Source organism: Schistocerca nitens, chromosome 6, assembly GCF_023898315.1.
Source record: "Schistocerca nitens isolate TAMUIC-IGC-003100 chromosome 6, iqSchNite1.1, whole genome shotgun sequence".
NCBI classification, from domain to species: Eukaryota; Metazoa; Arthropoda; class Insecta; order Orthoptera; family Acrididae; genus Schistocerca; species Schistocerca nitens.
The window spans coordinates 466,098,341-466,112,936 of NC_064619.1; the positions used below are offsets into that span (position 1 = coordinate 466,098,341).

At 37.1% G+C, this 14,596-nt stretch overlaps 1 protein-coding gene across 1 annotated transcript in view; it reads left to right on the forward strand.

Moving 5' to 3' along the window:
* The window catches only part of LOC126262222 (transmembrane 9 superfamily member 2), a 135,094-nt gene extending 121,877 nt beyond the window's left edge, over window positions 1-13,217 (forward strand). Inside the window, exons 11-15 of the mRNA XM_049958669.1 lie at window positions 1,513-1,672; window positions 1,772-1,923; window positions 6,812-6,923; window positions 8,401-8,572; window positions 12,797-13,217. Of these exons, the coding sequence (XP_049814626.1) occupies window positions 1,513-1,672; window positions 1,772-1,923; window positions 6,812-6,923; window positions 8,401-8,572; window positions 12,797-12,864 (664 nt within the window). The 3' untranslated portion in view covers window positions 12,865-13,217. The remainder of the gene's footprint in view (window positions 1-1,512; window positions 1,673-1,771; window positions 1,924-6,811; window positions 6,924-8,400; window positions 8,573-12,796) is intronic.
* The last annotated feature ends 1,379 nt before the right edge of the window (window positions 13,218-14,596 follow it).

Sequence of the window (14,596 nt, forward strand, 5' to 3'; positions counted from 1 at the left end):
AAATCAGTAATACTGTTCCCTTATCTACAAACAATTCCTTAACTATAGTATCACTTTCAGGACTGGGCAGCTAGGGAGGCATTCAACCGGCAGATACTGTGCATTTTCTCAATTTTTTTTTTTTTCTTCTGAAATTGGTGTTGTTGGTTCCACTGCACAGAACTTAGATAAGTTTACTGCATTTGAAAGACGGGTCATTTTTCTATGTAGTGTTTCAAAGAACCATAGACTTACATCAGAGACAATTGTTTTTGTATAGAAATGAAAATGTGTTGCTTTCACAACAAAAACACAATTTTTTCGTCTTTCATTTCCTTAAACGTGATAAGATTAAAATTATTTGGCACTAAAAATAATACAGTGGGATTGTTTGTAAAAATAAAACTGTTAGAAAATGTGATATTCTTCACTGAAAAATTTTGAAGCCTTCTGTTAAACCATCCATCACATCCTTCACAATAGTACTTGGTACCTCTTCTTGTCTCTTTGCTGGATCTTGTCTTGCTTCTTTCTTCACAAACTTTATATGTTCTCTGAGCCATTTAAGACTTTCCTGAAGCTCGACTCAGTTTTGGAAAATGTCTTCCACTGAGTCTGTTTGCTGGTGTTGAGTAGTGGAAGTTGATTCAAGCAGACTACCTTTATTCGACAAAGCCTTAACTGATTCAATAATGACTCAATAAGATGTTTATTAGTAGGCCTCAACTTTGTGTTGAAAACATACTAATTTATGACCATCATCTGAAAAGCTGAGGGAAAAAAAACTTTCTTCCACCACTTTATTTGCCTCCTCTCAAAAGGTAGTTGCCCATTAGTTGGCCACTGTGGTCCACACGAGCCTTGTTTTATTGTAATGCAAAATAAAGTCAGATATCATGTTTTCTGTCATTCGTAATTTCATTCTGATATTGACATTGAATGCCATCTTTTTGTGTTTTTTTGTCAAAATAAATACACCCCTTTTGTCCTTCCATTTTTTTTCTGTAACTTAGAAAACACTTTAACATAAATCACAAATTTTACTAGATTACTACTGATTTGGCCCTAATAATTAGCTGCTAGGTCTTAGTCTTTACTTCATACCATTTTAAAAACAAAATAAGTGATCAAGTAAAAGTTTGGTAGTTGCGTAACAGATAATGAATGAAGACTGAAATGCTTGTTCAGGTAAAGTATGAAGTATGTTTTAGCTAGGAGGAACAAAAAAGACAATACATAATACCTGAAATTTTTGGACGCAAACATTATTACTGTAAGTGTAGGAGAAAAAAAACTAAAGACATGTGCATGACCATATTGGCTGATGTTTGACCATGACTGTTTTTTGAAATTAATAAATATATTAAATACTTGTAAAATTTTGTTTCTGTCTTTTCTATTCATTGCAGTAAGTACGGATTTTCAGTAAAACTAGTATTTTCTCTCGTTGTACCACAAGCCTTGAGACTGATTGCATAATCTCGCAGGTGTTACTTTGAAACATAAAAATACTTTTTTTTAATTTGTTCACAGAGTTGTGTTCTGCTTATTTTTTGTTATGGACCTTATTCTGTGGGGCAAGGGCAGCTCTGCAGCTGTTCCATTTAGCACTCTGGTTGCTCTGCTTGCTCTATGGTTTGGTGTTTCTGTTCCACTCACATTCATTGGAGCTTATTTTGGATTTAGAAAACGAGTAAGTAGTTTCTCTTCAGTTTTCCATGGTTTCAAGGTAGACAAATTGTGTGTTTCATTTTTAATTTATTTATTCGTGTTATTTCTTTTATTGTTGCAGGCTATTGAGCATCCGGTTAGGACAAATCAGATCCCACGAAAGATTCCTGAACAAAGCATTTATACACAACCATTGCCAGGAATAATAATGGGTGGTGTTCTCCCATTTGGGTGCATCTTTATTCAGCTGTTTTTCATCCTTAATTCTATTTGGTATGTGTTTTGTGTTGTAAGTTTTTTAGTGATACTTCTAATAATTATTTTTGTTAACTTGTGCAAATTTATGTCTATGTTATTAGCATCACATTTTGTGCAAATTTTTTCATTACAGGTCAGCATTGACTGTGAATTGTTACTGTTTGCATGGTAGTTGGGTTTTTTTCCAACAGGTTTTCATTATGAATTTTAGGTAGTTGAATTACACCATGCAACACTGTTCCTTCAGGACTAAATTGAAGCCAAAACTATCAGTACACAGTACTAACTAGCAGTACACATGTTTATATGCCTGCATCAGAAGCTGGTAATGCTAAAGCAGAGAGACTGTGAGGATCTTGTGAAATATGTGACTTTGGATGACAGTATTACCACATTGGAAAGAAGTAATGATATGACAGTAGAGGGCAAAGAAGTCTAAGCTGTCTGTGAATATAGTCTGAGTGAAAGAAACTTGAAATGAGAAGGTGTGAGTAATTATAAGTGTTAACAGGAATTTCATTTAAAAATCCCAAACTGGGAAATGTGAAGAGCTATCATCTTGCTGAGATAAATATATAAGTACCTCGTAACTGAGTGCCAAAGACACACACACTTTTAATTACAGTGTGAAATTACAACCTATTAGTTATGACTGGTGAGGTGAAAACCAAAAGAAGAAGAGCAGACGTACAAAGACAGTCATACATATTTCAAAAACATGTGAAGCATAAGCTGTTTGAGGCTGTGACCACTGCTCCAAGAAAAAGCATTAACTGTTATTTGGTAGAAGAGGGGAAGGTAGTAAATAAGGAAATTTTTAATGTCGGGAAGGTCACTGCTGAAACAGCAAAAATTATTGTGAAATTTTGACTTGGACAAGATTCAGGAGAGTAAGAAAAAACTTGAAATTGCCGATCATTCGCCACCTCTTCAGGGAAGTTAAAGAAGCAATTCTGACCTTCAAGTTTGGAAGGGAAGGAAGAAATGGCTCATTGTATTTGTGAGCACAGAGAGAACCTGTAGCACTGTTAGTTGGATTAGGATGACAGAGTACGAACAGAAGAAGAGTATTGTTATATAGTATATCTACAAATAGCAAGTTTGAGCCTGAAAAATGGGAAAACCAACAAGGATAAGCATGTATCAGAATGGTGTAGCAAAGGGGTTCAGTTTATCATCAAGTGCTATATGCACACATACCTCCAATCCTCCCCACAAACCATTTGCAAAGGATGAGTCCTTTTATTACCCAGCATCGCCCTGAAGTGTAAAAGCTTGACCACATCACTCACCGTGGCTTTGCCTACCTATCACCATGCTCGGAAAGGAGAAACATCCATACCACAATTCTTCCCAAGTGGTATTCTGCTGCCTACCCAGTCTACAAAATATTTTGATCCATGCATAAATCACAATCACCACTTATCTCATACCCCTTGCCATATGTGTCCTATCACTGTGGAACATCCAGATGCAATGCTCTTCCCAAGTACCCAGTCAGCAAATCCTACTATTGTCCCTGCTAGAGGCAGAATCACCTGTGGAAGGAATCGTATAATATACAAGCTTCACTGTAAAACAGTGGAAAAACTCCAAACTCTACAGTAAATTTTGCACTGGCTTTTATGTAGGTACAACTACCAAACTAATAGCCAACCTCAATGAACGGCCATTGCCAAATTGTGATTAAAAGCAAAGTTGACCAATTAATGCTAGACAATGCTGCTAAGCTTGACTTTAATGGCTGCTTGATAACCTGTTCCATCTTAATTATTTGGCTCCCCACCACCCCTACCCCTCCCCACCCACCCTGGCCTCAATCTGCAGCAGACCTGTCTTATACCCCTTTTCTTATGTCCCCAATTGATCCCATTAGTCTGCACACTTCCCTCTCCACAATATCCCTATTCCTCTATTTCCACTGCCACTCCCCTCTCAACCTACTTCACTACTTGGTGTTCCACATGCAACTCCCTTCCATGCACCAGGGTGAGGTAAATGGTGCTGCATTTGTGTTTCATTCCCTTGTTGCCTCTTTTTTTCTAGCTGTCAACCAACCCTCCCTCCCTGCCTCTTTTTGTCTTTCTCTTACTCCCTGCGACACACTCGCTCATCCCAGAGAGGCTCCATTGTCGGAACAATCTACATCTACATCTACATCCATACTCCGCAAGCCACCTGACGGTGTGTGGCGGAGGGTACCCTGAGTACCTCTATCGGTTCTCCCTTCTATTCCAGTCTCGTATTGTTCGTGGAAAGAAGGATTGTCGGTATGCTTCTGTGTGGGCTCTAATCTCTCTGATTTTATCCTCATCGTCTCTTCACGAGATATACGTAGGAGGGAGCAATATACCGCTGGACTCTTCGGTGAAGGTATGTTCTCGAAACTTTAACAAAAGCCCGTACCGAGCTACTGAGCGTCTCTCCTGCAGAGTCTTCCACTGGAGTTTATCTATCATCTCCGTAACGCTTTCGCGATTACTAAATGATCCTGTAACGAAGCGCGCTGCTCTCCGTTGGATCTTCTCTATCTCTTCTATCAACCCTATCTGGTACGGATCCCACACCGCTGAGCAGTATTCAAGCAGTGGGTGAACAAGCGTACTGTAACCTACTTCCTTTGTTTTCGGATTGCATTTCCTTAGGATTCTTCCAATGAATCTCAGTCTAGTATCTGCTTTACCGGCGATCAACTTTATATGATCATTCCATTTTAAATCACTCCTAATGCGTACTCCCGGATAATTTATGGAATTAACTGCTTCCAGTTGCTGACCTGCTATTTTGTAGCTAAATGATAAGGGATCTATCTTTCTATGTATTCGCAGCACATTACACTTGTCTACATTGAGATTCAGTTGCCATTTCCTGTACCATGTGTCAATTCGCTGCAGATCCTCCTGCATTTCAGTACAATTTTCCATTGTTGCAACCTCTCAATACACCACAGAATCATCTGCAAAAAGCCTCAGTGAACTTCCGATGTCATCCACCAGGTCATTTATGTATATTGTGAACAGCAACGGTCCCATGACACTCCCATGTGGCACACCTGTTCTTACTTCGGAAGACTTCTCTCCACTGAGAATGACATGCTGCGTTATGTTATCTAGGAACTCTTCAATCCAATCACACAATTGGTCTGATAGTCCATATGCTCTTACTTTGTTCATTAAATGACTGTGGGGAACCGTATCAAACGCCTTGTGGAAGTCAAGAAACAAGGCATCTACCTGGGAACCTATGTCTATCGCCCTCTAAGTCTCGTGCTGATTCCTACAGAGTAGATTTCTAGTCTCCAGAAAAGTCATTATACTCGAACATAATACGTATTCCAAAATTCTACAACTGATTGACGTTAGAGATATAGGTCTATAGTTCTGCACATCTGTTCGACGTCCCTTCTTGAAAACGGGGATGACCTGTGCCCTTTTCCAATCCTTTGGAACGCTACGCTCTTCTAGAGACCTACGGTACACCGCTGCAAGAAGGGGGGCAAGTTCCTTCTCGTACTCTGTGTAAAATAGAACTGGTATCCCATCAGGTCTAGCGGCCTTTCCTCTTATAAGCGATTTTAATTGTTCCTCTATCCCTCTGTCGTCTATTTCGATATCTACCATTTTGTCATCTGTGCGACAATCTAGAGAAGGAACTACAGTGCAGTCTTCTTCTGTGAAACAGCTTTGGAAAAAGACATTTAGTATTTCGGCCTTTAGTCTGTCATCCTCTGTTTCAGTTCTCCCTCCCTCCCTCCCTCCCTCCCTCTCTCTCTCTCTCTGTCTCTCTCTCTCTCTCTCTCTCTCTCTCTGTGTGTGTGTGTGTGTGTGTGTGTGTGTGTGTGAGAGAGAGAGAGAGAGAGAGAGAGAGAGAGAGAGAGAGAGAGAGAGAGAGCTCCAGAAGAGGACAGTGTGTCCAAAAGCACAGTATTCTTGGTTACATACCTGTAAACCGTTCAGCATCTCTACAACATGTTAAATGGTTACACTTGCTCCTTGAATTATTTAAAACTATACGAACATGTTGTTTATGTGGGCAAAAGTAAGGTTTAAATTTTGCATCACATTTTTAAAGGACATTAATGAATGTAGTTATTGTAAATAACGAACTGTTTTGATGACTCATTGGTTTAATCCCTCTCATAAATTAATCATTGCAATCAGAATGAGAGCACTTGCCTGCAAAAGGCAAAGGTCCCGAGTTCGAGTCTCAGTCCGGCACACAGTTTTAATCTGCCAGGAAGTTTCATATCAGTTCACACTTCACTGCAGAGTGAAAATCTCATTCTGGAAACATCTCCTAGGCTGTGGCTAAGCCATGTCTCTGCAATATCCTTTCTTTCAGGAGTGCTAGTTCTGCAAGGTTCGCAGGAGAGCTTCTGTAAAGTTTGGAAGGTAGGAGACGAGGTACTGGCAGGAGTAAAGCTGTGAGGATGGGGCGTGAGTCGTGCTTGGGTAACTCAATTGGTAGAGCACTTGCCCATGAAAGGCAAAGGTCCCGATTTCGAGTCTCAGTCCAGCACACAGTTTTGATCTGCCAGGAAGTTTCAATCATTGCAATGTTAGAAATTGGTGTCAGATAATCCCACAGTATCCATTGATTATGGAAGACACTCAACTAAGTTCAGCTTCATGGAGTTAATGGGCCTCTCCTGTTTATGGAAAAATTCTTAACAGGAGCAGCAAGATTGTTATATTAATATTGCAAAAATAACAAAATCTGATATGATTTTCTGTTTTAAGTGTGTCCATGTACTGCCTGTCAATCAACAAGAGTAGAGTGATTGACTGTCCTGTTTTCTTTCCATTGTTTCCAACATGGAATTTGCATTGCTGTAATATTGTAGTCAGGTTTTTAATAATGTGGTGTTTTGGACTTGGTGTAGTAAATGTGAATTTTTGTACAGGTCCAGCCAGATGTACTACATGTTTGGATTCCTCTTCCTTGTATTCATCATACTTGTTATCACTTGTTCAGAGACAACTATTTTGCTGTGTTACTTCCATCTATGTGCTGAGGTAAGTTGGATTGTGAGATGACTAGAGTAATTAAAAACAGTTTGTGGTATTTGTTCTAATTGTGTTTCATTCAGTCTGTCATATAGTTCACCCACACATCTCAGTATCCATTGTATTTAAGGTCGATATAAATACCTTGCATATGGTATACTTCGGGACAGGAAAACTTTGCGAAAATGATAATGTGGAAAATAACACAAAATTAGCAGTTTTTAGAGAATTAACATGAATTGGTGCTTTTTACAAAATTTCACAGTTTGTAATTGTACTGTGTAAAAATGTTATCTATCTGAGGACAGCAATGTTTGCTAATACTTGCCTTCGCTAAATATTAAGGGTTAAAATTGCATTTTGTTTTCAAACATTCTCAAGGTTCAGGTTCATGTATAATTTTAAAGTGACACTTCACTTCCACTTAATGAACTTTGATATGATGACAAAAATAGAACCCAGTTTGGCAAAAAACAACAGTGACTTTGGCAGAAAATATGAATGTGGCAAAAACACAGAAATTTGGAAAAAAATGAATTTGGCAGAAAAAATAGCACAGGGTTTGGAAAAAGCTTAGTTTTGCAAGCAGCGCAGCGACTTGTTTGGCGAGGAGCAGCAACAAATCTGGCAAAAAAAAATCCCTGTTTCCTGGGTATGTAAGGAATTGGTAGATATAGCAGGATAGGGCAGAATATTTGGTGGGTTATAAAATGTTGACTAATTTTTATTCTATTATGGAGTTAAAACAGGCTAATAAACTAGTCAACAATTACAATAGTAGTCAGTAAGTAATACAAAGAAGTAGTGTATGCTTAGTAAATTGTAAAAAGTAAATATAGTTCATTCTATAAGTATCTTACCCAATATAGGAAACAAGATGACAGTGTTAAAAGGTCCATTTTATTCTCAGCTTTTGAATTCTTAAGAATTTCTTGATTATGTAATGGGGACATAGAAAATAGGTAAAACAGTAGATAAGGAAGTAAAATGTCAAAGAATAAAAACCACCAAAATGTTAAAGATTCACTTATATAATGCCAGCTGCTGCTGGTAAAGAGAGATACAAGGCAGAGAAAAGGATAAGTAAGATTAGTTTCAAATTCCAGTTTATTAATAGAGAGTTATTGGCAATGACCAGATCGAAGAAAAAGGCTAATGGTTGTAATAGTCAGAGTATATTTGCAAATGGAAAAATAACATTTTCTCTGCTTTATGTTGGCATTGTGATGTGCAGTTTTTACTTTTATTATGACACATTTTCTATGGTATTTTGTGTTTTTAAATATATTTGGCAGTTGACCTGTTTGACTGGAGCCATATTTTTTGTTTTGACATTTGACAAATTCACATCTGTGTAGAAGAAAGTGCACATTGGCATAAGCACTGTCAGAAAGTTAGTTTGTATCTTACCTATTGTGGGTAATACTCATCATCACACAGTTGTTTTACATGTTGTAGAATAAAAGGGACACTTCTTCTTTTTTAGGATTATCACTGGTGGTGGCGCAGTTTTCTCACGAGTGGCTTCACAGCATTTTACTTATTTGTCTATTGTATCCATTATTTTGTAACAAAACTGAACATTGAGGATGCTGCATCAACCTTCCTGTACTTTGGATATACTTTAATTATGGTTTTCCTGTTTTTCCTACTCACAGGTATGTATATTATTAAACAGCTCATTTCAGTTCCATTCCATACTCTGTAAATACTGTCTTCTAAATTTGTAATTTTTTTATGTAGTTAATGAAAGCCCATATGTTGCTCGGAAAGGGGAATGTGGGTAATAGGGTGTATTGTAACAATAAGATAATTCGAGCAAAGTGATAACACTTGAGTGTTTTATTTTCTGTACACTGTTACAAGGGCATGCTGAAAGTAATGTCTCCAAAATTTTTATGTGAAAACTTTTAAAGCTTTTAAAATAAAACAAACATTATTAACAGTCTACATCTTTATTCTTGGTGTCTACATATTTGCAGACCTCTGCCACTAAAGGGCTCTTAATTGTTGTGTGTAACGTAGCGGTGTGTAATGTGTCATTGTGGGAGAAACCGCATGCTGTAATCAAGTTTCAAATTTAAAGAGTTCACTCTCACACGGAGCAACCCCTCCTTCAGTACGATAATGCCAGACTGCACATGAGTGCTGTGACATCTACAATAATTTGATGCTTTGAGTTCACTGCCATCGATTATCCACCTTCATACAGTACTGACTGGCTCCATTTGATGCGCATCTATTTTCAAAACTTAAATAGACCTTCAGGACTTTGATTGTGACGAAACAGTGCAAGCAAAGCTGAGGTTGTGGCTCCATCAACCAAGTCAAAATTTTACAGTGATGGTATCAACAAACTGGTCTCTTGTTGGGAGAAATGTGTCCATTGGCGGAGTGACTATATTGAGAAATCCAGGGTGACCATGTTGAGAAATAAGTATCTAGACATGGAAATAAATGTGTGGTCTGTTAATAATTTTTGTTTTATTTAAAAATGTTTAAGAGTTTTCACAAAATTCAGAGGCATTGCTTTCCAGCATGCCCTTGTAGTTCTCTTACTGAAATTGTGCCTATTCAGTGTATTCAATACAACAGACATGCTTTTCGAAAGTGATAGATTTTATCCTCTTGTACTTGAGTTGTATGTTCTATGCTGTTAGTAAAATTTCTCTCTTACTGATCAATGTTATTCAAATTCAGTTACTTTTCCAGAAGTATAGAACTTATGAGAGTTCCTACACATGAATATTTTATAAATGATCCTTACCTTGGAACTAGAAATTTCATTTACGGTTTTGTTGGCATAAATCTTTATAGGCAAATCTATGTAGAGTTTGAGTAAATAAATCTGACTCATAGAGCCCAACCTATTTGTTGTTGACAATGAAAACGGAATCTTGAAGGAGTGGGTTTAGTTTTGTTCTGGATGTACGTGACCTTAAGGAAAACACGGAAGCACTGATTAAAGACAAGTAAAGGATTGTCCTTTAACTCTTAATAAAGCTGACATACATATCCGAAGGCTACAAAGTCACTTACAGAATATATCATTGGGAAGCTTTCTTCCCAACAGACTGAATGGAGAGGAAGAAATATTTCAAATGGAAGAGAAAGTAGTACTATATGTTATTTATGAGGGTCATTCAATAATTTTTTTTTCTCAGAACATATTTATTGTTAAGAGTCAGAATTTGGTGACAATATGGATCAACATGTCTTGTCCATGTCCTATTTTTCTACGTCATCTCCATCACATTCTATGGCTGTACACCAACATTATGGAAGAGCATGTATTCCCTGCTGGTAAAAGCTCTTGTCCCGTAGGCGTAGCCTCATTTTCACTACATAACTGACACTCTCATCACCTTCAAAGTGTGTTCCCCATAGAGAATCTTTAAGCAACCCAAAGAAATGGAAGTCAGAGTGTGCTAGGCCTGAACTGTAGGATGGATGAGGCAGTGATGTCTGACCCAATTTGATGATGTGTTCCTGGTTTCTCAGACTTGTGTGTGGGCTGCATTATCATGTTGGCGCAAGATTTCTGCTGGATTCTTGTCTGATCGAACACATCGGAAACAGTTCTTGAATTTATTCAGAGTCTTCACATATGCTCTGAATTGATGGTTGACATTCTTGGCATCACATCCACGAGAATGACGCCAACACAACTCCAGAAGATGGTCACCATGACTTTTCCGGCAGAGGGTTGTTGTGAATGTCTTCTTTTGTGGTGAACGAGGATGATGCCACTCATGGATTGTCTTTTTGTTTATGGTGCAAAGTGGTGCACGTAGCTTTTGTCCCTCGTAACGATATATGACGGAAAGGCCCCTCTGTCGATCTCAAAACGCTCCAACAATTCAGATGAAATGGCCTTTTTTTGAGTCATGGGGTCTGCTGTGAGCATTTATGGAACCCATCATGAGCACCTCTTTGAATACCCGAGACCCTCAATCATTGCAGATGCGCTTCCAATGCTAACTGACAACTGTAGAGCCAATTGTCGAGTTGTGATGCACCATTTGGCACAAATAATGGCCTGCGTACAATTCATCGTGTGTGGACCAGTGGCTGTGACAGGATGCCCCAAGCATGGCTGATCATGAAGCTGTGTTTCTGTATTTCCTGAGGCTGTAACTTTCTTTACCCATCGCCTAACTGTGTTCCTATCAACTGCAGAATCGTCATACACTGCACATTAATGTTTATTGATGTTCACCACTGTTTCTTTCTCCGCACACAAGAATTCAATAGCAGTACACTGTTTGTAATGTCAGTCATATGTTGATGCCAATTTGACACTGTACTACGGCTCTGCCAACTGCCAGGATGGTTTGAAACTCCACCGGCACTCAGAACAAACATCAGATGTGAAGCACCAACAAGGACATTTGTCCATGTATATTAATAGCTTTTTTTTTTTAAAAAATGTGGGGCATTATTTATTGAACGACCCTCGTATTTGCAAATTTAACGTTCACGTAAGTGTAATGATGTACTGCAGTGATGTGATCAGAGAAACTGGGCAAAGGAAAACTGACAGAAATAAAGAGTGCATAATTTAAGAAACCTGTAGTGATTCTCGTTTGGTTCCTAAGTGAACTCTTCAACACACATTCCTATATTTCGTCTTCGATACTATTATTAGTCTCTGATTGAACAGTCTTTGTATTTCATTCAAGTGATTATAGTTAGTAAAGTTTGAGCATGATGATTATTGGCTGTTGCTTCATCATTTGCATAGTATGTCTAATTTACTCTTGATCCACGATCCAGAACCTCGTATTATATCTCATTAAATTGCAGTGCTGCAGAATAAAGGCTTCTGTTTGTTTAGCATTTTTCCTTGATTGTTTTACTAGTCTAGATAAAAACCGGTAGACATCACATTTTTGGTTTTATAGATAGATCTGCAAATGAGAAGAAAGAATTAAATGAACTGAAATTGTTTTGAGGAATATTGAAACTTTGATAACTTTTAACAAAGTAACTTTTAACAAAAACTGATAGGTGCCCAAAGTGGAAGAATTTAGTGTGAATGAGAAATTTGATTTCATTATGGAGAAAGATCACAATTACTTAGAGCTGACTGAAGTTGGGGTAAAGGGCAACAGTAAATGATTTGTTAACAGCTGTATTAGTGCTTGTGCAAATTTTTAATTACGGACCACTTTCCTAGGGACACGTGCAAGTTGTTCCATTTCATTGACAAGTATGCTACAGCTTTTTCGGTTCTTATGTTTGTATTAATTTTATTGTTGCTATAGAATTTTCATAACTCATAACAAATTAAAACTTGACATTACATGAACCGCAGTTTTCAGATGAAGAATTGACTAAGATTACTGAATTTTAGTTTGCTGCATTGAATTTGAGTAGACATTATTCTTAACAACTGCTTAAACAGTCTCTTACTAAATGTAATCAGTTTCAGTTTGCTAATAGTATAATAATGGATATTGCAAAACATAGCATTTACAAATTGATACAAGCAGATAGTGGGAATACATTTGTGGTATAACTTCAGATAAAAATATACAACTCCAAGCTATATTATAGATTCTGATTTCTCTATATGTTTCTAAAAAAAATATATCAGTTTGTTGAAAATTTAATACCACATACAGCAGTTGCATACAGGCTCACATTATAATGCTTCTGTTGATTTCTAATTACATTGCAAATATTTGGTAATAATGAAACTCCTGCCAAATTAAGATCTACCATCCCCCCCCCCCCCCCCCCGACACACACACACACACACACACACACACACACACACACACACACACTGTGTGTGTGCTTATTCGTCAGTCTTTGTATATATAAATATGACTGTAAGACTTGGAGTTGAAAATATCTGTAATCTTTTTGTTTTCCAGGAACCATTGGATTTTTTGCCTGCTTCTGGTTTGTAAGAAAGATCTACAGTGTAGTTAAAGTTGATTGAAGTGAAGTCCTTCAATGATAATGGTACTCTGGATTGAATAGAAGTGAAGTCAAGAAAAGTGAATTGATGTCAAAAGTGCTTTAAAAAGTGCTAGAACGTCTATAAAGTATGAGTGGTGGTTTCGCAAAGAATGCTCACTATAGGGACATTAGTGCTGGTTCTTAATACGGACTATAACAGAAATATTTTCTGATGTCTGATGTACTTCAAATTCTTTTGTATAACTGCAGTGCTGTACTGCTGGCTGATACTAATATTAAGAGTAGCAAAAGAAATAAATTTAATACTGTAAGAGGTTGCACCATTGTATTATAGGTTTTGTAAAAATAATAATAATTTTACAAAGTGTATAACGAGAAGCCATTCATTGGGCACTACATAGACCTATGCTTTCTTCCATGGAACTGTGAGTTTTAAACTTTTTTCCTTAATATTATGCATATTTTTTGTTGCCCTTAAATATACCTCAGATGAACTAAATTAAAAGGACAATGAAAATTTAGTATGGAATATATGTAGCTGCGAAGAAGATACATTATTGTCCACATTACAGAAAGAGTTCTTAGCAGTGAACATACCACATTTAGCACACATGATTGTTTCTTTAGCTTTTGGATTACATATTCTCCTTAAACTGAAAAGATGATGCAGCTAGTGAGAATGACCTTCCGTTGCCGTAAAGTGCCTGCAGTTGTGAAGAAAAGTGTGTGTGTGTGTTTAAAGAAAAAAAAGCAGGAAGGAAAAGAATTTTGAAACTTTGTGTGTGTGTCTGTCTATTTACATAAAAAAACCATGAAAAGAAAGAATTTTGAAAGTAAAGAAACTTTCAGTAGACCTAGTTATTTATTTGTAATTTTAAGTGAGGTAAAAATTGAAATTTATCCACACTGTAGCCCAAGATTCAGCACTAACATTACATTGCCAGATCTTGTACCAAGTGTAATGAAACATGTATCCTTTGTTTAGAGTTGAAGTAAAAAATGGTGTAGAGGAATGTGTGAAGTGGTGGAAGAGAAACAAATGAGAATTAGAATGAAAATGAAAATGATGGGACAGACCAAAATAGAGATAAACAGTGATGAAATACCTTCCTGACACTATTTATTCCCAAGTGGTGCATCATATGGTGTCGTTGAAACTTCACAACATTGCAGTGAAGCACATGTTTGGATTGCAGTAAAGTACATGTTTGGCATCAGTGGGCAATGATACTGACTTAGTGTATGGCCCGAGGAAGGCACTAATTGTCACAATGATACATGTAATGTGCAGGCATCAATTATTGATACTTTGATAACAGTATAGCATGTTTAAAGGGCAATGAAAATGGGCTGTTGGTTGCGAATCCAAGGTGAAAAAAAATGGTTGCATTGTCCCTTGTAATTAATATGATTTCAGCATGCTTAGATTTGTTCAAACATAGTGAAGTGTGAACAATACAGTCTGAAGTTGTCTGAGAATCTCTCCAACAATTACAAAGTTGTGTGTCAGGATGTCCTTTTCAAATAGTGTGTCAATTGCTAGATATTTTTTGTGTTGGAGGTTTTCGACAAATTTATGCTTTTACATCCCACCTTTCTTCAACATTGCCTTTCTTTTATTATATACTCTTTACAAATAGAGCTTTATCAGTTATTTCAAACAGAAAGTCCAGGATGGAATAACACAGTATTCTTATATACTATCAGTAACTTTATTCATTTGTTTATACTCTTTAACTATTTCTGAAGCT